The 25,902-nt window shown below is 40.8% G+C and overlaps 1 protein-coding gene across 1 annotated transcript in view; it reads right to left on the bottom strand.

Annotated features, from left to right (window-relative positions):
* Positions 1 to 17,225: 17,225 nt before the first annotated feature.
* The window catches only part of gfra3 (GDNF family receptor alpha 3), a 54,568-nt gene continuing 45,891 nt past the window's right edge, over positions 17,226 to 25,902 (bottom strand). Inside the window, exon 8 of the mRNA XM_067598531.1 lies at positions 17,226 to 25,814. Within this exon, the coding sequence (XP_067454632.1) occupies positions 25,599 to 25,814 (216 nt within the window). The 3' untranslated portion in view covers positions 17,226 to 25,598. The remainder of the gene's footprint in view (positions 25,815 to 25,902) is intronic.

The raw sequence follows: 25,902 nt of genomic DNA, 5'->3' as shown, positions 1-25,902 counted from the left end.
TGCAACATGTGACTTCCTTTGGATCAACACAGTCATTCATATATGTGTTGAGTCATGAACAGTGGAATCTATTGCTGCTCTGCACACCTGAAATGATTTTCCCTCTGCATTGTGCAGGTAAGGTCTATGTTTATCTGACTACAGCAATATACAAGATTTATACATTTGTTGAGATGGAGTGTGTTTGCCGTGCAGCAGACAGTCATCCAGGAGATGTTATTAAGCTTTCTGCATTGCCTCAGCTTATCGTAAAACAATAATAAAGGACTGACTTTATAGATTACATTCCAGATGCAGACCTCATATCCATATTATATTTGCAGTTCAGTTCCTTGGTTGGCTGGTTGGTTGAATGATTGGCTAGTTGGCTGGTTGGCTGTAATAAGCTGCAGATCAGCAGTATTGAGTTAGTTGAATCTGGTAGAATCTATTAGTTCTGGAGAATTTCAAGTGAATGTGCAAATAGAGCCGACACTATCAGCTGGCTGCACACCTGGAGAGAGAGAAAGAGAGCGGGAGAGAGAGAACAGTGAGAAAGAAGGAGAGAGAGCGGTGAGATGATGCCTAATGTGGTGTGTAATGCTGTTTTTCTGTCTGTGATTGGCTCCATTTAACCCCAAGTAACCCCCCCCCCACCCCGTCCCCTCCTCTGCCAGCCAGCTGGATGACTGAGCTGCTGGCAACCTATAGGCTGTACAGATCGTATATGAGGAAGTGTACTTTTGCTGCTATCTCTACCAGCTTTTGGAGGAAAATTCATCTTTATCTGTCCTGACCCACTCGCTGTTACCTGGCCATGCTGTCTCAGCCACATCTACTGTGAATCAGCACAAACCAAAACTCATCCCCTTGTCACACGGAGGGAGATTTGGATAACAGGAGAGAAGTGGAGGAAGTGGAGAAGGAGAATGAGGAGAGGCCAATACAGAGAGAGAGAGAAATTAAGAAATGCTTCCAAACTAAGATCATCACACAGATCCATCATGTGGAGAAAGTGACTTCTATTCTGATACATTCATACCGTACAGAATATCTCCCAGCATCCACGTCTGATATCATAAACATATCACATCCAGTCTACAAAAAGAAGTGAAATACTAGAGAGAGATTGTTGTGGTGCCACTGCAGATCCATTCTGTAGAGCCACGAGCAAAAAATAAGTGCGATAAGATGTTTGTTTTTTTTTTCCTAAATGTAGGGGAGCCTACACTGTCAGCTGTCGTATTCAGACGGGATTAATATCCAGGGGAATGTGGGTGATTAAACATTAGTCATGCTGAACTGATCATTCATAACCAAATTTTAACCGGTCTCAGAAAAGAGAGGGATTCCATTTCACAATCTATCCAGGATTTGCACACAACCGGAGGGCAGAAAACACATTGGTATAATTTCATGATAGCATTTAGGTACAGCGCTACATGTAGGAAAAACAATAAGATTATTTTTCTGGAAGTACATTTCTATGAGACACTTATTCCTCAGCCTTCCACACATTGATAGACATGTGACGGCTGGTGGTGGCTGCTGTGATGGGCCGCAGTACACAATCTACACACACTACCAAAGCATCAAGTCCTCATACCTAAAAGACAAAACAGGTCATTTGTCAATGCCTTCAAAACTACTCATATGCCTTGAGCTTGATATTTCATTATTGACTTTGGAAACAGTGGATGTACAAAAAATTCTAGAGCTGTATCTCATAGCAGTGGGGGACATGGTAACCCCTGTCTCTGATCAAAGATGGTCTCTGATGTCAGATTTGAATGTCCTTGATAGTCCTGCAACCAAGGCAATACATTACCAAAACATATTCATCACCTCTCCTACGGTGTACTTACAAACAGTATCTGCTATTTATCGATATCTTTGGAGATTACTAGTGACATGTTAGCCTTCATTGCATCATGCTTGCCAAAGCTAGCTATCATTACTTGCTATATGCTATATCATTCCCAGCTCCAAATTTAATAATGTCACCTGCTAGTAGTGGTCACTTCGGCCACATGCTTGCCACGGCTTCTGATGTTATGACAGTCTCATCCTCTTGATCATTTTTCTTCTTTCTCTACTTTGTGTCTCAGCTCTGGAGGAATAAAATAATGTGCTGAAAGACAAGTTTCTCTCTTGGTATACTGAACATTTTCCACCTTTTGTACAGTTTGCAGCACAACAGCTCCCTTCCACAGTTGTCTGGTACACTGTTTATTTATAATGGTAACCAGTGTCCTCATTTATAGCTGGCAAAAATGTGAAATAAATAAACACTTCTGCCTGAAGTAAATCTGGTATTATTAAAAATGGACAATACTATTTTACAATTGCACTTATGCTTTTTACTGTTATTCAGTTATACTGTTTACAAATAAGTATTACAAGGGCCAATGTGCTTACAAATTACAAACTCAAGGTTTACTTACTAGCCTTTTGACCATATCACACAGTCATCCTTCAGTAAATTCTCTTGGATGCCATGATGTGAGTATGAAACTTAGTCATGTGTATAGTGTATTGTTGTATATTCCATGTACAGGTATGTGACACCTGAGCAAGCTCCATTCGCTGCAGTAGGTCATGAAATGTGTCGAAAGCGCCAGAAAAATTGAACCTTGAGTTTAAAATATTGTATCATAGGTATGTGTTCCCAAGGTCAAGAATGAACCTCCACACTCTAGCACATTTTTTTTTAATTATAATGACAGAATTTCTTCTTAATTGTCTGCAAGTCTTCATCAATCACATGACAGAAGCTGGGCACAATACTAACTTCACTGCAAAATAGATATTGGGAAAATGAAATAAAAAGCAAACAAAATGCATGTACTGATAATGTAACCTTCCACAGTTTTACAGAGTTCTTAATCTGCATAATACTTGTAAAACAAAAGTTAAGAAAGACATTTTTTTTAAAAATCCATAATTTTACAGATCATACCCTGAAGTTATCACAATCCACAAAGTCAGCTGGTGAAGGGTAAAAATGGAAGCCTTCAGACTTTCTGTCTATCATGGCACATGATTGAACACCACTGCTCTGACACTATCATATTAGAACCTTACCACAAGATATAACAGTATAAAACTTACCACAGGGTATTATCTAACTTAATAGCTATCTCAAAACCTTAGCTTGTAAAATCCTACTATTTTCAACTGTTAAAGTAACGAGTCATGAATTTCAGTGAACACACTCTGTAAAATGAATATATGATGTTTTGGGAGATGTGTTTAGGGAGAGCATAATACACACTGTGTTATATTCTCCTTGACAGCAACACGCAGCAGTTTATTTGCACATTGCAAGATGACTTTTTTTAAGAGCTAATATATTTTTCTTTGTCTTCTTCCCTTTCTGTCTCTATTTCTCACACTGTCACTCTGTGTTCTCTCCTTAATTCCCAGCCTCTTCCCCTCTGTCTCACTCTCCCCACCTCCCTCCCTCTTCCGAGTACAGCCCTATAACCAGCAGTGATTTGATTACTCTGCGTGGCTACAGTCTTTCTTTGTTATCAGCCTTCATAAATGTTTAAGGAGCATTAAGGAGACGCAAACAGAGCAGATGGACAGAGGGGATATCTTAATGCTTAAATGACCATTACCCTTCTCCATTTACAGATTAAAAGCTTTACTTTGTTTCCTCCACCTACTACTCATCCTCCCCTCGCTCACCATCATCCCTCTCTCTGCATTTGTCCATCGGGGCTCTGGAGAATCATTTTTGTTTAGGCAGATGATGGCAACGAAGAAAGGATTAGACAGAAGAGGAGGCGGAGAAGGAGGGAAAAAATAGAAAAGTACGGGTGTACAAATAAAAGATTTGTTCATACATGAGTCTGATGTAGTTATTTTATTGAAGGTCAGACCTGAATCTATTGATTCATGCCTGATACAGTGCAACAGTACCTGTTGTTTGATGGGAGGCTGCTAACTGATTCGTAAATGATAAATTGAACAAATTCCAGACAAGTATGAATAGCCTGAGGTCTCCTTCCAGTTTGATTTGTCCAGAATGCCTACACAGGAATGTGTCCTGGGGCCATCCTGATCAGATGTCCTAACCACTTCAACTCATTCCTGTCAAAGTGGTTCAGTGGTTCAACTGGTCCTAACTGCATACCTTTCTGACATTAAATGGGAGTGCATCAGACAGTCTTTGGAACCTTTAGAAACCAACAATCTGACAAACATGCCCTGTTTGAGCAGTGATTGGCCAGGTGTGCAAAGGTGTGAAAGTAAGCAAGGTCAGAACATCTCTCTTAAAGGTGCAGTGTGTAAGATTTAGTGGCATCTAGCAGTGAGGTTGTAGATTGCAACAAACTGAATACTCTCCCTCTCACTCCCCTTCCAGGCATGTAGGAGAACCTACGGTGGCCGCAAAACTCTCTATGTGGCTATAAAGAGCTCATTTGAAGGTGACAAAAACACAACAATTCTTATTTTCGGGTGACCATACACTAATGACAACATACTTATGAATATTGTATTCCATTTCTGCCAAGTCTGTTCCACAAGATGCCACTAAGTTCTACACACTGCACCTTTAAGCTCTCTCATTCTTCACTCAGTTATGTCTGTCGTTATTAGTATATACAACAGAGTGCAACACCATGAATACCTTCAAGGAGAGATTGTCTTTAGCCCTTTTGGTACGATTCACCATGTGGAGACTACTAAGACATGTAAAAACCACAGAATTCTTGAAAAGAGCTCAAGGAGGCAGTGTGATGAAATTAGGGGAAGGCTAGGACAGCAGGCATTTTGTTCCACCTTCCAGTGTGGCCAATCATAAAAGATATAAACACTAAGAAAAGTCTATATAAAGTTGTGGTTGAACAATATGTTGAACAATCTTGCTCTTGCTCCCCAACCAATAAGTGACTTCCACTGTTTCAGGCACAGTACTGTGGCATCAGGCTTGGAGTTGCTCACTCTTATTGCAGCCAGATCACTCGAAATTGTAAATATCCCGGTCCACACTTGAGGTCACACTTCATGCTCATTTCCAGCTCTATATTTTTATTCTGGGACTTCACTAGAGTAGCTTTGCATGATTCACAATTTATCTTATACTGGCCCTTTATGTAGCCCCTCAGTTCAGCCTCTGTGTCTAACAGGCAGTTTTAGCTTCTGTCTCTTTAAGCCGCCCCCTCCTGATGAGCCCAATCTGTTGAGATTGACCAGCTTTCAGAAGCCTGCAAGGGGCAGCTGTATCAGAGTCATGTTAAGTTACCTCCGATGCAAACCCAACATTTACTGCTTTACTGTTTCATATTAAAAGCTTTTAAGTGACTGAATATCTGGAGACTTTTACTTTGAAGAATTTACAGGAAATGAAACATGTTCCTCACTGAATTAACAGAGCTTTGTTAGCAGGGCTAAAAACTGGTTGACACAAAAAGATATGGAGATATTTGGAGCTGTTTGTTCAGCAGATCAGTTAGAAGTAATATAGGGAAGAATAATACCAGCAGAAACAGCTCCAGTGACGATGATGTTTGATGAAGAGCTGCAGATGAGCAGCACACCTCAAACATGTAAACATATTTTAGTTTGCCCTGCTCTGTAATGGACTCCAGTCATGGCTCAGTGTGACAACCCCTAAAATAATGGAAAAATGCTATGCTATGCTATGTGGAGCGGAGCAGTAAACTATGTATGCTGTGTGTGGAGCAGATGACCATATAAAGAAATCTGTCACAAGCTGACGTCGGCTCAGGCCGAAAGTAGAAAAAAATGTTGGAAACCAAGTCTTCAGAGCAGTATGAAGCCGTTGCTTTTTGGATCACAGAGATTACTACTACATACGTTTACCTCATTATTTGATACTATTACTGAAAAAAGGAAAAGCATAAAAGGTCCCCTTTAATGAAGCCAACATGACTACATCTGCAAAAAGTTAGAGTTAGACTCTTGCCATTCCTCAGCTGCGCTCAGAGATTCAGTCTATGAAAACATTAACAGAATTTGTGAAAAGGCCCATCCTTTATGTAAACCAACACCCCCTGGGAATGTGCTTGAGTAGATAGGACACAGCTCTAACTCAGACTGAATAATTTGGAGAACTTCATATTCTTGTAGTAACCCTACAAGACACCCTAAAAAACATGGTCATCAGCCTTCTCCAAGTTCACGAAACACATGCACAATGAATATGCAAATTCCCATGACCCCTGCAGTATCCTTACAAGAGTGAAAAGGTGGTCCACTGTTCCATGACCAAGACAATATCCATATCACTCCTTCTGATCTTTCAACTGGCTGGATGTTCCTTGGATGTTCAATGTCAACCTTTAAATTAAATCAATGCATTCATTTTCACACACTGATCCAAGTCTGGGTCATGGTGGCAGAAGGCTAAAAAAAGGTAGCTCAACCTTTGCCCCCAACCATGTCCACCATTTCCTCCTGAGGGACCCCAAGATGCTCTCAGCACAGATGGGATATGTAATCCATGCAGTGTGCTGTGGATCTGCCCTAAGATGGAAAGTTGAGCTCAGCCACCTGGTGAAGGAAGTTCACTTTGGCTGCATGTATCCACTATCTCATTCTTTCCATCACTACGCAATGACCATACAAATTTTTCAGTACAATCATATAAAGGGTGACGAAGAATAAAACAAAACAGGTGAGTGAAAGAGTGTATTTCAAAGTATACAGTGAGAATGAGCAAGAGATGTGTATGTGAAGGGGAGGTGGGGGTTGATGGTGGTATGAGATCAAAGGGATGGGGGTGGATGTGGCGGTAAAGAGAAGCTGAGGCCTGAATTCAAACAGGGTCATTGGTGAGAGATGAGCCATGGAGGCTGAAAATACTCAGCGCTAATTCTGGAGCTGCTCCTCAGAGACTGAATGGCAGCGCTGGAGGAGACGCAGCACACACAAACACACAGACAGATAACATAGACGTCTAGATTTGTGCAAGCACACCTACACACTGACATATAAAGAATCTTGCCTGCACTCATGTACGCGCTCTCTCTCTTTCTGTCACAAACACACAGCAGTTTACTGAGGAGCAGCCGATGGCTTCTGATTTTTGCTGGTGGGGAAGAAACTCGTCTGATTATTTAATAGGCCTCAGAATGGACCTCACAGGGTTCTGTGTGTGTGTGTGTGAAGTTTTAGATCTGTCTTAGCCTGTCGTTCAAAAGCTGGTTTGGTATTTGGATTTTAAGGTTTAAAGATACCATAAGTTAATAACCCGTGACATATAAATGAATGTTCACTTTCCAGCTCTTCATCACCAATTGCTGCAACGAACCCACTTTATGAAAGCTTTTATATTTTCTCTACCAAACACCTGGGGCTCTATCGTTGTGAATCAATGGCGCATAGCACAAGAGCACAGGGTGTGGCAAGTGATTTGTGGTAATTTTTGTGGCCTGAGGTGCACAGCGTAAGCAAACAGCATGGGATTAGTCAGAATACATTAACAGCTGGTGTAGTGATGACCAACCATATCACCTCTCTTCCTTCCCTTTAAAAGCAGAACCCTATCAGAGCAGAGTGGAGCCATTTGACAAAGTTGGAAACCAGTGTCCTTGTACAAAAGGATGTGCAGAATTGCCACGGCACTTTAAATTAATTATCCTTTGATGAGTTAGAACATTTGGTTACTGTGTTGCTCTAGTCATAGGAGAACTGTTTCTAAATGTAGCAAAAGAGAATTAATAGAGGATGGGGTCACTATCTCTAGACTCCATGCATTGTGGCATATAATGATGGTGTTCTGTGCATGAAACACTATTCACACTATTGACACACGTCGATGAATGATCCTCAGTCCAACTGAAATTAAATTACATATTCTTTTACCTTTTCCACTACAATATATAGATTTGCTCTATAACTAAATATTCTGTGCTCTCCTTTGAGAAAAAATCAGCACACAAAAGAGAGAAGTTTATATTTTATGTTTGTTTCATGATGGCATTCCCTACATTTGCATTAACCAATTCAGTTTACATTGGTTCATAATGTAGACAGAAAAATGTTTTGCTATAACTAATCAAATAGAAGTATACCACAATGTGAAAATTCTCCATTACAAGTAAAAGTTCTCCATTCAAAATTATACCTTAGTAAAAGCACATCAGCAAAATGTGCTTAAAGTATCAAAAAGTAAAAGTACTCAATATACAAGCAGAGTGTGTTTCAATGTATATATATAAATATATATATAAATATATATATATACATATATTTAGACAGTTTATCTCCAATCAACCTTCCTGAACTGAACAATTGCTTCATCTAAACCATCAACCTGTCTCTTGGACCCAATCCCAACTAGGCTGTTTAAGGAAGTATTATCCTTAAGCTTACTTGTGGTTCATAGAGTCTCCAAAAGTAGAATGGGAGGCAGAGCCTTCAGCTATCAGGCTCCTCTCCTGTGGAACCATCTTCCACTTTGAGTCCAGGAGGCAGACACCCTCTCTACGTTTAAGAGTAGGCTTAAAACTTTCCTTTTTGATAAAGCTTATGGTTAGGGCTGACCAGGCTCGCCTTGGACCAGCCCCTAGTGATACTGCTATAGGCCTAGACTGCCGGGGGACTGCCCATAATGCACTGAGCCCCTCTCTCCTCCTCCTCCTCTCCATCTGTACACATTCATGTACCATTAATGTATGTTACTAATTTATGTTACTATGTTACTGAGATTTTGTGCTTTCTTTTCTCACAGGTTCCTATGGATCATGGTCATGGACCAACTGGTTATGGATTGCAAATTTCTGTGGGACATGGTTGCAGACCCCGTGCTGCCATGGTCCTGCTTGACACCTATGCTTGCTATTATTATTATTAGTCATATTTATCATTATTATTGTTTTTAGTGTTGTTGCTGTGCATCTCTTTGTCTCTCTTCCCCCTCTCCCCCTTCTTCTTTCTCTCTCAACCCAACCTGTCGAGGCAGATGGCCACCCACCTAGAGCCCAGTTCTGCTCAGGGTTTCTTCTCGTTAAAGGGGAGTTTCCTCTTGCCGCCGTCACCAAGTGCTTGCTCATGGGGGGAATGTTGCGTCTCTGTCAAATAAAGAGTACAGTCTAGACCTGCTCTATGTGAAAAGTGCCCTGTGATAACTTCTGTTATTTGGCGCTATATAAATAAAATTGAATTGAATTGAATTGATGCATGTTATAAGTGGTCATGGTGGTGCTAATTGTGACTCATGGGTAGTTTAATGTATAACAATGCTTCATATATAATAAGATAAATAAATAATACTTCATAGTGCAGCACTTGAGTAAATGCACTGCTGTAGGCTACTGCCACTGGGTGACAGTGACACTAACCAACGGCCAGACAGCAGCCTGAGACACAAAAAGAGGCCTTGAACTATGAGCAATCGTGTTAGCGTTCTCGCTAATGCCCTTTTTTATCAGCAAGCATGGAGAAATTTCATGTGTTGCATCGGCTTGCTGAGAAGCTATCCACTTCATCCACCTAGGAAAAGTGAGGCTAAAAGTTTGAGGGCTAAATAGCTAATGTGTTAGTATGCTGCAGCACACTGAACAGCCTAAAACGTACCTGCTAATGTTAAGATCTGTCAGTCTCAATGCTGAATGTTGTGGTCCTTATACCTCAACACCACTGGTAGCAAATTGCTGTCTGTTCTTGGCTTACAAACTACAATTAAAAGTGCAAGTTACTTTCTGTCTCGTTGCTCAACTAACGATCAAACCTGTGCGCTCCTACTAAGAGCCCTGAAGCCCAAAGGAGCTCTTTTGATATGTTGCCAAAGACTCACTGAAAAAATATCAACAATACATTTTACATCACTTTAAAATGAGTTTCAGCTGCAAAAAAGGAAAAAAGGTGGATATGTACAAATTGCCATTTGAGATTAATTACAAGTTCAGCAACCAAACATTACAATACAATGGAAAAAACATAATTTAAAAACCAAAAGAAACTAAATGAGAGGCTGTATATACCTGGGTTATATATACACAAAAGGATACTTCTAAATTTCTAAATTTGAATTAGAATCAGATTTAAGGGAGCCTGTGTAACATTTGCTGTGGAGAGAGGCAATTACTGGATAATGGTAGGTGTTAAAGCTGAGTAGAACAGTGGTATAAGTAGAGAGTGGTCATACCAGACCAAGTAATACTGTAGAAACAAAACCCATCAGTGTAAAGGTGTTTTATCACATGCAAATTCAGCTTTTCATTTTTACACAGAAGACCATTTCATTTCTTCCTTCAAAAGTTATATAGTCTGGCTTCAAAGGGGACATATTATGCTTTCTGTAATTTATGTACTGTTATGATGTGGGATATCTATGCTAAACATGGTCAGAGTTCCAAAACTTTAGGTTATTGTACGTAGAAAATGCTCCCTGCAAGTAATAAGCCAGGGCTTCAACCTGCTATATCAACTTTCTACCTTACTGTCACACATGCCCATAAACGGCCATCTATTCCATAGCCTTTGTTGCTGAGGTTTTTCCACGTGGTGTTTGTGTTGTCCACTCTCATATTTTGGATCACATTCTGGCTTGAACATATACAGATGTATTTGAGAAGTTGTCATTTTGAGTAAAGAACGAGAAAAATAAGTGAAATCTTACTACCACCGCTTGTTTACGTACCTGCCAAAAGTGAGCTTCCAGGGGCTAATCAATCAGAAGAGAGTGGGCTCATTGGGAAGGGGGTCCTTAAAGAGATAGGAGGTAAATGGCCTGTTTCAGACAGAGGGGCTGTGTAAAGGGTCAGTATGAGTTAAATGAGGAGTTTTTTCAACTTTGTATCCCCTTTAAAGACTGAAGGTAGTTTAGGGATAAACAGGTGAATATGGTCCTTGCAAGTACAGCAAGAGATTTCCACATTTCTGCCAGTGTTTGCATGTGGTTGTGCGCTTGTTTTCCTTTGTGCCAACATCAAATGAGTTTTCAGATATCAGTGTGTTTTCATCAGTCCCACACTGACAGGCTCTATTAAAAACACCCTTGGACTCATTCTCATCACAGTTTGACAGGAGTAATTCCCATGGCAAGGAGGATGGTGAGATGGCGAGCAGACAGGAGTTAACACATATCTATTTCAATGTATATTCATTGAGCTTGTTATATTTACTACTTCAATCCAATTTTAACATGCAGGTTTTTAGCCAGTAAATTGGAGCTATAGGAGAAGTAATTCAAAGAATTTGATCTAACCTGCAAGAAAAGCTAAGAAGTTTCTTAGTTTTGTCTGGAGCAGACTTTTTTGAGTTGAATGCAGGAATGAGGGTATTGTTACTGAGGCTTGGATCTTGCTGTATCAGGCCATTTGTGTGGGCTGCAATCTGTCCAGTGCCTAAAACTACTGCCTGAAGGAAAATCAATCTGCCTGTAAAGTCGATTCAAATTACAGCGATCCCTGCATGTAGTACGTGTGCATCATTATGTATGTGCATGCTTATTACTGTGGCCATATGTTCGTGCAAACGCCCTCCCCTGCGAGTCTGAATATCACTCTGCCGTTTGGAGACTTGATCAATGCAGACTTTTGCAGATGCATAGAAATATTTACTAGTCGTTGTCCATCTGTATGCACCACGTGGAGCCTAACATGTTCAAAGCAACAGTCAGTGTGGCTGTCAATCTCATTATCCCACAGGTGTTATATATTGCTCTTTTTTTCTGAATACCTTGTATCTCCAAATTGTTGGCTTTTTGAGGAAACAAAAAAACCCAGCCATATTATGTTTTCGTGCTATCTGATTTATGAGACTGAGAGGTCAGAGCGGTTTCTCCAACATCTCACTCTTCAGCTCATTAAAATCACCACAATTTGGAGATACTAGCATTTCACATGGAAACTAGTGATTAAGTACATTGTGTTACATATGCTGTTGTAAACAAAAGTGAATATGGAATAATAACTATTAGTGAAAAACACTCAATCAAAATGAAAACCAGAGTTCACTAAAAGTTCAGTTAAACCTGCATTCATTTATTTATTGGCTACACAGTAACAAGCTGTAAACAGAAAATTGACATATTATCACTTTATAAATTTGATATATTGAAATATGTAAGGTGGCAATTTACACATTCAGCAAACACAGAACATCAGTACTCATTTTGGATTCCAGTATTCACTCTCTCCTACCTTTGTTTTTGCTCTCCACCAACTCCTTAAGGGAAATATCTGTCTCTTTAGCTGGTAAATGCTCCACTATGTTCACCAGCTAGTCTCTAACTGTGTCTGTCTGCTGGTTGGCGCTGGCCAGGTAGTATACAGTGGGTTTCTCAGAGCTTTTTCACTGAAAACAGCTGCCTGCTGCTGCTGCTGCTGCTGAAAAAACAAGGTTGCCCTAAAGCCAAAACTTTGAGCTGAAAGACACTAAAACGCTCCGTAAAGCTGAGGGGAACAGCAGAAATTACTGTTAATGTGTCTTGCATTTGTTTAAAAAACTACTTATACTGTGTACAGCGGGAAATCAGATCACCGTTGCAATTATTATTGATTGACTTCTTAATTAAAACAACATGAGTTTATTTGCTTGAACAGATAAAGAAGCTGCTCAAGGTGTCTTTGCTGTACAATAGCGATATTCTGCATTTGCAGTTATCATGGTAACCACAGGTGTAGCCAAATCAAACAGGACTGAAATCTTAAGGATTACAACTTGAAGAAATAAAGTTACAAAGATTACCCATATTCCTGATATGGTTGCATCTCCAGCTCCCTCTGTAATTAAATATATATCATTAAATGAGATATAAAGATAAGAATTATGAAGAACAATTCACTACAGTGGACACCATGTATGAAAAAGTTGTCTACCCAGACAACTACATGCAAGATCAGTGACCAGACTCCGTTTGGTCAATTAAACCTTTACAACAAATGAACAAACCCCGGACACAATCTTGTATTATGTGCACCTGTGTGATTGTTACAGCTGAATAAACAAACAGAATGAGCCTTAGAAACTGCTACATATGGCTACAGTTACAGCAGACATACACCCAAACATTCAAGAAGTACTTATTATACAAAAAAAAGAAAAACTAAACTAAAGTGAAATCAAACTAAACTAAAACTGTTGTTTCAGCTCTGTACTCCAGCATATGAAGTTAATGTAGTGATTCTCAGTTTTAAATTGAGGGTGTTTACAACCACATCACTTTAAAATGTAGGAATTATAGCCCATTTTATACATAGCCCTCCAAATTTAGTTGATATAATGTAGTTGGACAAATTAAGATAAACTTTAGGTAATCATTTTGGGTTTTTTTGGTGTGAAACTGTTGCAGTCAGTGAATGATGACTATCATCCACAGATGGTGGGACACTCCCAGACTGCAGTCATCATGACTTGCCTCAGGCACTATTTTACCTTCAGTCTGGTCTTCTGATGGTGACTGCCCATCAAGAACATTTCACTGTTTCACCATAAAACCTCTTTGGCCAGACAGAAAAGTAAATATGCACTGTTGAATCTATAATAAGTCATTAGAGAACAGACACACTGGAAGTCAAGGTAAGGAAATGTCAGCTTGTACATTTATTTTATTATTCACAGGTGAACACAGCAGAGGCATGGAGTGTTTCATATCCCCTCGGGGGGCACATTCAGCAGGGCAAAATGTCAACGAATGATCAGAAATAGAAATATTTCATGCGGGGCCACATATATGCCCCCCGGAGATACATAGTTTTTCACCAACACAGTTTAAAACCAATCAACGACCGATCTCTATCGACTGGAGTCAAGGCTTACCTCTATTTATGTATTTTTTCACTTGTGTGCAGGAAAGCCCGGTTGGAGTTACAAAGTTTCACCAAGTCCAACAGGCAAAAAGCACAGGACAGAACCTGGAGACTGGAGGAGCGTTAGGATGGATCACACACTAAAATGGAAGAGAGCAGGGAAAGCCCTGCGGTGATGTGCCTCCCTCACTCTGCACGCACTGTACACTTGACATGCTTTAGACAGGAAGCAGGGGGGTGGGGGGTAGGGAGGAGGAGGGGGTGGGGGGGTTCAGCCTCAGTCAGTGTTCTTTAAATGGAGGAGTACATTTATCTCCACCTGCTTGTCTCTCAGCCCCAAGCTTTAGTTTGGAATTACCCAAAGGAAAGGTTTACATTTGACAGAATGAAAGAGAAGGTGAGATGCGTCCATTTTCACACAGAGGGATGAAAGAGCAGAGCAGAGTTCCCTTCAAGTGACAGCTCAATCCGCGCGGCTGTCTTCCCTTTGGAGAGACAACTTTTCATCGAGTCAGACTGTGCAGCCGCTCGCTCATGAAAGTCAGTCTCATTTTCGAGTCCGTGACTGTGTGTGTGTGTGTGTTTGTGTGTGTGTGCGCATGTTCGAGTCACATCGCCTCGATCTCCATGGCGATGATGTCCCATTCAGCCAGGCACCTGCCAGGATAGGAGCAGGGCGGGAGGGTAGGAGCTGGGGGTGGGGGTGGGGGGGGGGGTGAGGTGGGGAGGGGGGCTTGTTCAGTCCGTCAGTCAGTCAAGCAGGTAAGAAAAGCATCAAAATGGCCGCCGCGCCCTCGCCAGGTGTTGGTGTATTGAAAAGAATCAGACATCCGAAAGATCATTCAGCTCCATTTACCTTTTGAGATCACCCAGGGTGCAGAAACCTGGGTGAGACCTGGGTAACCATGGCAACGATTGTGATGGGCTTGTGCATCTGTGTGTCTGCTGGAAAAACATTCAGCTAAAGACAAAAACACTTTGCAGAAGCGCTTGTCTAAAGAAAAATCAATTCATGTTCAATGCAGGGAAGTGGTTCTCAAAGAGAGTCCAGAAAGTCCGTGAGAGGATAGCTGGGGGTCCTCAAGGAAACTCCGGGAGGTCCCAACCAATTCATTCACTACACATTTGACAGAAATGCATCCCAGTCAGAGAATGTACAAGAACGAAATGGTTATACAACTGAATCATAAAGCAACAGCATAAATATCCTCACACAGGTCTGGGAATTGAGTAAAATTATACAAAACAAAGCTAATTAACTGTCAAATGAGAAGACATTTAACAAAGTCCCCTTACTACACACATTATGACACAGTTCAACACATGAAAAGACTGCAGCATCAAACTCAACACTACTGCATTTGAATGGAAATGAGAGGATTTGTGCTTGTATCAAGTGGACATTATCATATCAGAGGTACACTCGCTGGTTAGAGGTCCACTCTGACACAACTACTTAGCATGTTTTCATCCTTTCAAGCCATATGTCTGACCAAATAGAACCACAAAAACCTGCCTCATCCTGCCTAAATGAGCTGATAACCATTTCAAGCGAGACTGCATCACATTTGAAAGAAGATTTAAAACATTCTTCCACTTAAAAATGAAAGCTTGAATTCAGAAGAAGTATAACGCACCCTTACTGGATTCAACACACAATAGAGTTTTTTCTGGTATGACCAGCAGCTGATTGTGACTAATGTTAGATTGTCAGTTGGCTGACTTTGTGACATGTTTCTACTTGTTTTCCTGTTACACTATGTGTTGGCATTTATCATTATCCCATAAATATCTCTTGTGGCCACAGTGGCATAGTCTTGACTATTGTATTCTGGAGTCTTTGGATGCCCTATCATAGTGTAAATTCTGTTTCAGAGATGTCTTGACAAGAAAACACAGCGGGAAAAACAATGAATAATTGTTATAATCTGGTGTGATGATTTTGCAATTTTATCATAAAAATTGTCAAATTCAAGCCCATATAAGCAAACACTTACAGATTCGCGAACCCTTCGTCTGACATCTTACCCACTGTCATGTAAGAAGTTTGTTATCAGTTTAATTTGTGTGCAGAGAACAGAGATAGTCTATGTCCAGGAGTGTTTAGCCTAGCTTAGCACAAACACTGAAAGGAGCTGGAAACTTCAAGCCTTCATTAAACTCCACAGCTGTCTTATTAATGTGTGATATTTTGTTCATGTGACAACTTTTTAATTGGTCCAACACCTCCAATGGTGTTACATTCTAGGTGAGCATAGAACGGCATTAGTAGCTTAGCATTTTATTGTTTAGAACATTAAACTGGCGTGTGGGTTTTTCAAACAACAAGATATCTGTAAATTAGACAATTTCAGAGTTGTATGAATGTGTTGTTTACCTCTGCTTTTGATAGTCAAGCTAGCTGTTCTATTTACCCATATAGTACAGTATTTCCTCTCTGTGTCTCTGTGCTAAGCTAGGCTACACACAACAACGGATGCACAAACATGATATCGATATCCTGCCATTTGTCTCAGGATAAGATGGCAAGCAAGTATAAGTACAAATTTTAAACTATAAAAACAACTTTAACTCAGAAATATAGAGATAAACTCTTTAAAAGGGTCAGTTCACCCAAATAAAAAAACACATTTTCTCACTTACCATGGTACCATTGTGTTAGGGCCATTGTTAGCAAAAAATATTTGACATTTGGAGAATAAAGTTGTAAAATTTTGAGAAAAAAGTTATAATATAATGAAAAAGCTGACATTTTGGCATAGGTTTTGAGATAGGGTAACGGTTTTCATAGGGATTAGTAAAAAAAAAAAAAAAAGTCCTATTGAAGAAGGGCATTATAGTTAAATGTCATTTTTCATTGATACAAACAAAATTCCATTTATTGGGTTAGGGTGGAGGCAGAGATCTCAGAGACAGATATCCCAAAACCTAGATACCACTAGTGATAAGTGAGAAAACATGTTTTTTTGTAATTTAGGTGAACTCAGTCGAAGCCAAGTGCTTTACAGGAAGTCCCCCCTCACAGCCTCCTTCATCGTGTGTACAGTGATGTTCAGCACATTCAGTTATTTTGTGATGTCTTGTAATTAACTTTTTAGTTGCATCAGCTCTTCCTGACATGACTCGCCTCTGTGCTTCTCTGATAGATTTCTCACTGAATGAAAGTGTTCATCAGTGCAAAATGGCAGGAAGAAGCCTGAAAGGAAAGTGCACCACACTATTTCTAAAAAGCATCTACATTTTTTAGAGGGGACTTTTCCTTTAATTTTTCTTGAACCCAGTGTAATAGACTGAAAGCAGGGATCCAAGAAGCAGAGAGAGTCAAGGGCAAGAGCTGCAGGGATTTCAGTTTAGTGACTGTGACTGTGTGTTTGTGCATCTTTGTTTATCTGCGTGCATGACTGAGAAATGGTGCAGAATGAGAGTGTGTGTGTGTGTGTGTGTGTGTGTGTGTGTGTGTGTGTGTGTGTTGTGAATTAGAAATCGAAAAAGAAGGATAGAGCCTGTGTGTCTCTATGTGTGTGACTGTGTGTGTATGTGTGTGTCTTTGAGCGCCGATGCGTCAGGACCTACAGAGTGTGAAATGGAGCAGGGAGGTTCAGGCTTCAGCCGCGACACTGCAAAACACACACACACACACACATACACACACACACATCTCTCCCCGTCTCTATCTCTTGCTCTCTCACCCCCACATCCCCCCACTCCTCTTCGCTTCTCTCTACCTTCATTTTCCTCTCCTTTCCTGTTTTTCCCACTTCCATTTTCATCCCCTTCCTGCTCTTCCCTCCCTTTTCCCCTCTCTTTCCATCTTTCCCACTTCCTCTATATCTCTCCGTCGCTGCTTTATTCCGCTGCTTTATCTCTCTGGATAAAGCTATCCCTGCTGTGGAGTTTGTTTTTCCCCCCTGCTCTGCCTTTATCTTCCGTTTGGATGCCGTGTATGTGCAGAAGCATGGAGAGAGAGACATAGACGGAGAGGAAAAGGAGAGAGACAGCATCCCCATGTCAGGCCAATGATGGATTAGAATACTAAAATACTAGAGAGAGAGAGAGAAAGCAGACACAGTAGATGCTCAAATCTGACATGGTGTGTGTGAGTGTGTGCGTGTGTGCACTTACGTGCGTCTAAATCTACTGCACGGTAATAGAACAAAAAAAGAGTGGTTCTTTCCAAGCACACACACAAGCACACATCCTCTTTCTCTTTTCCTCTCTCACCCTGGAGGCTTTCTTTCTCTATCTCTCTCTTTCTCTGAGTTGATTTAACGCATGGCTTCTCCGCTTGTTTATTTCAGTACATATTAATGTAAATCACCGGTGTCCACTCCCTCCTCTCTCTCTTTCTGTCTCTGTCCATCCCTCTTGTCGTCCTGCCACCGGGTGTCGGCCCCAACGACAAATAGCCGTGGCAACAATTAAAATGAACAACAGGGCCCAGTAAAAGGCCACTGCTCCAGCCCCCGTCGGCCACGTCAATCAGACGTCCGCCTTCCCCTGCTGATCTCAATTAACCCTCACTATTGGGTGGTAGGAGGTGGGGGTGTGGGGGTTTCTGACCTGGCTATCTAATTCTATGTAATGCGGGGGAGAATGAAGGGAAGGATTCCGAGTTCAGAGGAAACTGCTCATCGTCTTTTGAGATAATTTATTCAACACTATGCTCATTTTTGTCAAAATTTAGAAGAGTGTTGTTATTGGAAAAGCTCAGTAACCAGTAAACACATTCCAATATAATCACAGACTGCTACTGCCCTTTAGCAAGGCATTGATATCAACCTGAAAAGCAGCTCAGTTAGAAGTTCATGTGGAATGAATTATTATGTAAATGTAGAATATACAGCTTAACCTTTGACTGCTGACCAAGCTCAGCACAGCAGGGAGTGCCCCTATGGTAACATAGACTCAGACCCTACAGGTGGAGGCTGGGTGGAGGTGGGAGGTTGAAAAGCTATCAACAGCAGCGGCATAGCTTCCAGGTGAACGGTGTGGCAGAAGGCATGCAGTGAAGAGTGAGCACAGCGCTGACAGCTTAAGTCCAGCACCGTGATCAAAAGGGTGCACTGGATTTATGCTGCAGTCGGAGGAGTATGTCATGTGAGTGTCAGGGTAAACTCAAGTTGACTGCCTGAACTAGCTTCACTTCATTTGTTTCAGGAAGGTGGAGCGTTAATCATTCTCCTTGTGAACTCCTGATTTCAAAGCCAGTATGGGAACTTGAGGTGGCAACTTTCTCGTCACATTTTGTCTATTCTAGTTATGTCTTAAAATCCTAAAAAGCAGGCTAACAAAATCAGGCATTGGTTATCTTTTCAACTGTGTCAAATACAAGCCAACTTGTTTCCATCACTTTCTGGAATCTTTTCATGTCTGAAGCCCTGGCCACACCAGAAAGTGGCACAGAAAAGTTCATCCAGGCATTCATGCAAAATAAGTGGTACTTGAAGCTTGTTGACATAGTGACTACTCACACAGCTAGAACTACTATAGCTAGCAAGCTAATTGCTAGCCAGCTGGAACATGCCAGCACAAGGTCAGTCACAGTAAGTGTCCAAGCTAGCTAGCTTGTTAACTGAAAAATTGTCAAGTTAGCAAGCTAGCTAGCTATATTGAGAAGTTTATATTTGAGTGTATGGTGCTACACAGCTAATAGGCTACAGTATGTTAGCTCCTATATGTTGGACTGTCTCATTCTCCATTCAAGTCAGAACTGTCAAGTCTCCATGTCAAAATTCATCAAAGTTTAACTTGATGCAAAAGATTGGCACAGATTTATTTGGTGGACTTTATTCTTTTGAAATGAACTGATGTCCCTTCAGGCCTTCATTCTATCTGTGTATATATTATAGATAGATATAGATACGTAACTCATGCATAAATGCATCAATGCAGACCTGGCAGTTTTGTACATACAGTATGTTCACAAAAATGGTTAAATTAGGGCAATATTTTCAACTTGTACCAATCTCTGCCCTTTCCAAGTTAAAATAACCCTATTCAGACTCACTGGTGTGAGCCCACTTCAAATAAAATGATCAGACGGAGCTTACACTCAGGCTCTGTACAGCCTCCAACAAGCTCCATTCCAAACCCAGCAAACGATTTTGAACAATTTTTCTCAAATGAGCCATCTTTAACCATGTATCTCAAATCAACTTATCTGTTTATGCCACACCGCCTGAGGCAAAACTGTTCATTCAACTTACTGGCTAAATATCTGCACAAATATCTGGCTAAATATCTGACCTGAGACTAGTATACCAACCGCTCAAAGTTACCTTCAAATCGTACCTTCTATACTAAAACTAAAACTAAAAATAATTTTTATTTCTGTAAAACAATTTACTAATTATGATTGTTAATGATCTCATTAAACAATTAACAGCTTTTCATCCACTGATTTAAAACTTTTAACATTACTGAAAAAAGGTTGAAAAGGAAGCAAGAGAAACTACACTGGAAACACATTGTATCATAAATAAAAACCCTTACAGAATTCTCTCTAGTAAAAGGATAAGGCTGGTGTTATTCTATTATTTATCTCATAGTCAACAAATCCCTTGAGAAGACCAAAAATCCAAATGCATGCTGATGACACTGTATTGTATGTACATGGTAGCACAAAAACACAAGTTACTGCCTCACAAAATCCATGGTCAATATAACAACATGGGTCAATCGCTGTTGTCACCAAGACAAATTACTCTACTGTAGAACCAGATGTTTTTGTGTTGTGAGAAAAGTTCCAAGTTGTAAAATAATTTAAATACCTTGGAATTCTGATAGAGTCCAACCTCAAGTTCACGCCCCAGGTAAAAAATCTAGCCAATTTCAGATTCATAAGAAACTACATGTCCACTGAGGCAGCCAAGATGTACATGCACTCAGTGATTTTCTCTCAAATGACTTACTGTTTGACGAGCTGGTCACAGGCTAACCACACTACATTGAAACCACTACAGTCTTTGTATAAACAGACACTAGACAAAAAAACAAATCAGTTCCACCGTTGTGCAATTCTAAAAAAAGCTGGGAAAACCTGAATAAGCATGTAAACGTATGTCTCATCTACAAAATCATAGATAGTATGGCCCTCCACTCCACTCAGAGATTTTGTAAGCACAAGAGCAAACTCATATTGGATCACAAGAGGAGTTACAAGAGGGGAACTGCATTATTCCACTTAGGAGAAGTGCTTTTAGTCAGTCTGCCTTTTCTGTCAGAGCCTCAGAGAGTGAAACTCTATTCCAACATACATCAGAGAACTCAACACATACCGGTCATTTAGTTCTCATTTAAAATGTTGGGTCATTGATAGTCAAATCTGTCAGCACTAAAAACCACTTCCTTTCTGCTGCTGCCACCTTGTTAATGTCAGTCTGTCTGTGAACTTGTCTCTTGTTTCTCTAACTACTGTACTTGCATGTGTTGTTTGTTGTGGTTTGTGTTTCTTGTGTATCTCTCTCAGTGTTTCACATGTACTGTATGTGTTGCTTGCTTCATGTCCTATATGCCTCTGTACTGCCTGCATGCTTCAACTCATATTTGCTTAGCGCTGCTTAATGTTGTCCTGTTGCTTGATTCATGTACTATGTACTTCTTTGGCTACGGCCTGCTTGCTTCAATGTTGTCACATCATTTTAGCTATATTAACATCCATGTTAACATTCTCTAATGAAACATGTCAATTTTATCAATGTTTTGTCATGAGTTGCTGCTTGCACCCTGTTTCAATAACTGTGTTTTTATCTTTACCTTTTTTTTGTTCCATTTGTTTGTTTTTTAATTTTTACTTTTAGGGAGCATATTGTAACATCTGGCTAGGCTAGGCCTTTTGGCTAATTCTGGCATATTTACAGCAATGTTCATTAAGGTGCACTGTCCCTGTCAAGTAAATAAATAAATAAATACAAAAATAAATACAAAAGATTTGCCGGGGAATCCACATTTGGTGCTCTGGTGAGTATTTCTGGCAGCAGGATGGTGTGTGTGTGTGATTGAGTCAAAATAAACTACAGTGTGTGTTCATGGTAATGAAGGAACATGTCACCCAGTGCAACAGTGTGGCTCTTTAATGTGTTTTTAATAGTTTTTGGACAACAATGGAGCTGTATGGCACAGAAGAATAAGATATATCAGGGTTTGATACACACACAAAACGTGTTGATAGGATAAATTCATTTGTGGTGTGGATCTTCTTCTGGAATTTGTTGACAAAAAAAAATATCATTTAAACATTTCACCAACTTGAATCTGACACCAATTACTGAAATAGGATGTTTTTAAGGTGCACATGGTGTGTATTTACCCTCTACAAATCTGTCATGAACTGGTTCCCTGTAAAACTTAATGAAAACACTTCATGGAGAAATTTGTAGTTATTACATTCAATGAATGTTTCATTGTAATCAGTATCATCTGTTAGATTACAGTGCTTGATTGCTGTTTATGCTCTTAGTTAATACTTTGGCAAACTCATGCTCACAGAACAGCAGTGTTTACTGTTCAGTCTGCTGAATGTTTAAAGAAGTATCTGAGGTGAGCTGACAGAGCTTCATTCTGTCTCTAATCGCTGTTTCACTGATTGACAGACGCTTTGTCTGAGGGGTGTGTTCAGACAGAAAGGCCTTTGAGATTGTGTGTGTGTGTGTGCGTGTGTGTGCATTTCTCAGCAGTTGTGCGCAACAGCAGTGCCTGAGGAAAAAGAAAGAGAGGTTAAAGTACACCGCAGACCTGTCACCTCTCCCTCCATCTCTCTCTTCATTCCTTCATTCCCTTTGTAGTTTGTGTTCTTAGTGGCTTCACAAAGCAAACATCCTCTTTCTCTTTACTTCTCCTTCTCCTTTTTGCTCTCCATTTCCTTTTCTCCTTTTTCTCCTCTTTCTCAGCTTTTCATTTTCTCTTTCATTCCTCTTTTCTCTCCTTCCTCTGCTCCTCCTCCTCTCTCCTTTCCTCTTTCTTTCTGCATCTACCCTTGCTGTCTTTTCTTTCCTTAGCTCCTTTAATTCTTCACACTTCCTCTTTGCTCCCTTCCATCTTTTTCTTTCCTCTTTTTTCTCCATGTTTACTCTTATTCTTTTTTTCTGCTGTTTCTTTCTCTCCTACACCCTTCCCCATTCCTCCTCTCCTTCTTATCCTTGCTGCTTTTTCAATGTCTATTTCCTTCTTTCTTCCCCAACTTCTGTCTTTCTGTATCTAATTCCCCCTCTATTCCCCCTTTCTTCTCTCCTCCTCTCTTCTCCTCTCCTTACCTTCCTCCTCTTTTCACCTCCTCCTCTCTCTCCACTCCTCTTTTCTCCTCTCCTTACCTCCTTCTTCCTCTCTGCTTGTCTCTTCTCGCTTGATGTCCTCCCATTCCCTCTGTCTCTTTCTCTCCCTTCTCTGTTTCTCATTCCTTCTTTCTTTCCCTCCTCTGTCTCCTTGCCCTCCACCATCACTGGCGCCCCTGCAGATGGAAGTTAATTTTACATGTTCTCCAGAAATAGGAAAGGAACAAGGAAAAAAAAAATTAGTGTCAGCAAAAGATTTATAAGACATAGAAAATCAAGAGCCGGCGATTCTCTCTGCTATGTTTGTGCTCCAGGGTCCTTTCTGTTCTCGCTATAGCACACTATTTCTATCACTGCCTGATACCCCCCCCAAACACACACACACACACACTCACACACATGCACACACCTTCCCCCAGGAGCCTGTCAGATGATAAAGAGATGTTGTCAGGGACTGATTATCAGCCTCCAACTAAAAACAAGTAAAACATCAAACGCACAAAGACCACACAGGGACTTGGCCTTATTTTTTTTCTTAATTTGTCCTCCATACATCTCTCCCTCGCTCTCTCTCTCTCCCACTCGTTCTCTAACTCTTTTCATTTTGTCTCTGTGTCGGTGTCAGAAGTAGCGTGTGTTTTTCGCCTGCTGGGGAGCTATTTGATTTGTTCTGCCGTTTTAGAGCTCATATTGTTTCTGGTGTGTTGTTTTTATTATGACGGCTTTATTCATATCGGTGCCTGTGGCAGCTTGGGTCCCGGCCCTGAGTCACCGGGGAGGGCGATAGGGACAGGGATAGAGCAATAAAGCAAGAAAGAGCTGCATCGGCTCAATACGTGGCAGGCAGTATGTGTGCAAATGTATGTGTGTGCGTGTGGAAATCTGCACCGTATGTGTGGCTGTGCTGACACGGGTGGGAACGATGAAACGATGTAAGGCTCAAATTATAACAAAAAGCTTTACCCAATTTTCTTTGCAATCTCTCTGCCCGATCCCTGCATGTGCGCACACAAACACACACATCACACACTTGGCACTTGATGTTCATTAAACAATGAGAGACAAGTGTGTAATTTGTCATTTCAGCGTGGCTATAGAATAGGGGCGGCGGCAGGGACAGGCGGATCGCTCCATTCATCACCGTGATAAAGTTTGACTGATGCATCATACATCAAACACCCTTTCCCCCTTCAGTCATTGTTAGGATGACCCATGGACAGGTAAGTCGTAACCAGTGGCACAAATCATCATCCGTCAATAAGTTAAAAGAAACACGGACACACAAGAAGGTCCAACTGCAGCTGTGGTGGTGGAGCACATCTGTATAAGGTGTTCACACAGGACTCCCACTCACATCCTTTCTTTGAGTGTCTCCTGACTCATTAGCTGCTTTGACAACATGTAGGCTAGCTATATGGTAAAATGTACTGTTCATTTTTGGACGGACATATTTTTGCTGTTTGGGGATGGTCAGTGTTTTCACTCTGGTCCTTTACCTTTAAAAGTATTTGTTGCACTTTGGCAACACAAAATGTACCAACCATTTCAGATTTTCTTCTTCTATGTTGTAAAATTTCAGTGAGCCAAATGAAGAGCCTGGAGCATGTAGCCAAGCTGTACGGCTAGCAATTTCATTACATTGCTAGCATAGCAGAAAAAAAGGTAGCTAGTCAGCATGGGAATGTTCATTATTCTAAGTGAAAAATATTTGTTACATAAAAGCAGCCAATTGTCAAGTGATGAATATATTGAAATTGAAATAAAAGATTCCAGCAGTAAACAACATAGTAGTTTGTGTTTGTTTGCATGCTAATATTTTAGCACTATAACATATGCTATGGTAAAGTGATTAGTTCACAGCATGCTCAGAATGGGAAGAACAGGAAAACGTCCTGTTGTTATGACTTGCGAGCACTTTCTCCAAGACCTCCACAGCTAGCCTTATAGGACGCCAGATGAATTGAAATGTAGCCTAAATTAGCTACCATTGTTATGCTACATATTTGTAGCAGCTAGTTGTCAAGATAAACCAGGCAAACTGTGTAAGCTGTAACTCCTTTTTAAATAGTTCCATCATCATTTCATAGTGTTATATGGTATTTTACTCATATGTTTGCCTCTAGGGAGATATTGTAGCTGTCAGAAATTGATAAGATTCTGCTCATAATTACAACTAGCAGGCTAACATGAACAGTTTCTCCAATCCATGCCAGTATGTTACCGGCTAACACACCTTGGCCTGTTAATATTTATATGCTAACAACCGTGCAAACCACTCAAACCAAGACATTTCTCCTGACCTATGACAGGAACAACTACATTATGCTCATTGGTCGATGGCAGTATGTGAACACTAATGCGACTGGCGCTCCTGTACTCCTGACAGAGACGCACCACTGCAGCTGCAGTCAGATGTTGAACAAAGTGCCATTTTCAAATAAAGAGGGAAGGACGGAAGCAAGGGCAGGAGTGGGTAATCAAGGGGTTGCTACTGACAAAAGGTGAAGTCCGTTTCTTCACTATGTTTCTTATAATTTTACAGCAGTCAGTCCAGGATTGTTGGCAGGTCCAGTGTGTGTGTGCATCTCTGTGTGTGTGTGTCTTCTCTGTATCCTCTGTTCTACCCCCAGCTGAGGCAGGCAGATAGAAGCAGGAGCAGCAGAAGTATGGGTTTAGGAGGGCCAGTGGTAAGGGATGCAGCCCCTCCAGCCACAGAGGAGCCCAGGTTAGAGATGGTGGCCCTCTCCGAGTACTGCGGGATGACGTCAAACTGGCCACCTTCATCAGCCTCCTCCTCCGTTTGTGTAATTTCCTCCTCTTCCTCGGTCTCCTCCACCTGACAGGGAGGAGACAGTGTGAGCAAAATCAGCCGGGGCATTTCTCAGCTTTTAATTCAGGATATTTTCACATTTTACAATGCTAAA

The sequence above is a fragment of the Thunnus thynnus genome, chromosome 9, assembly GCF_963924715.1.
Source record: "Thunnus thynnus chromosome 9, fThuThy2.1, whole genome shotgun sequence".
Lineage (NCBI taxonomy): Eukaryota > Metazoa > Chordata > Actinopteri > Scombriformes > Scombridae > Thunnus > Thunnus thynnus.
Note: the sequence above shows the minus strand (reverse complement) of the source record. Positions and strands in the feature narration are given on the sequence as shown.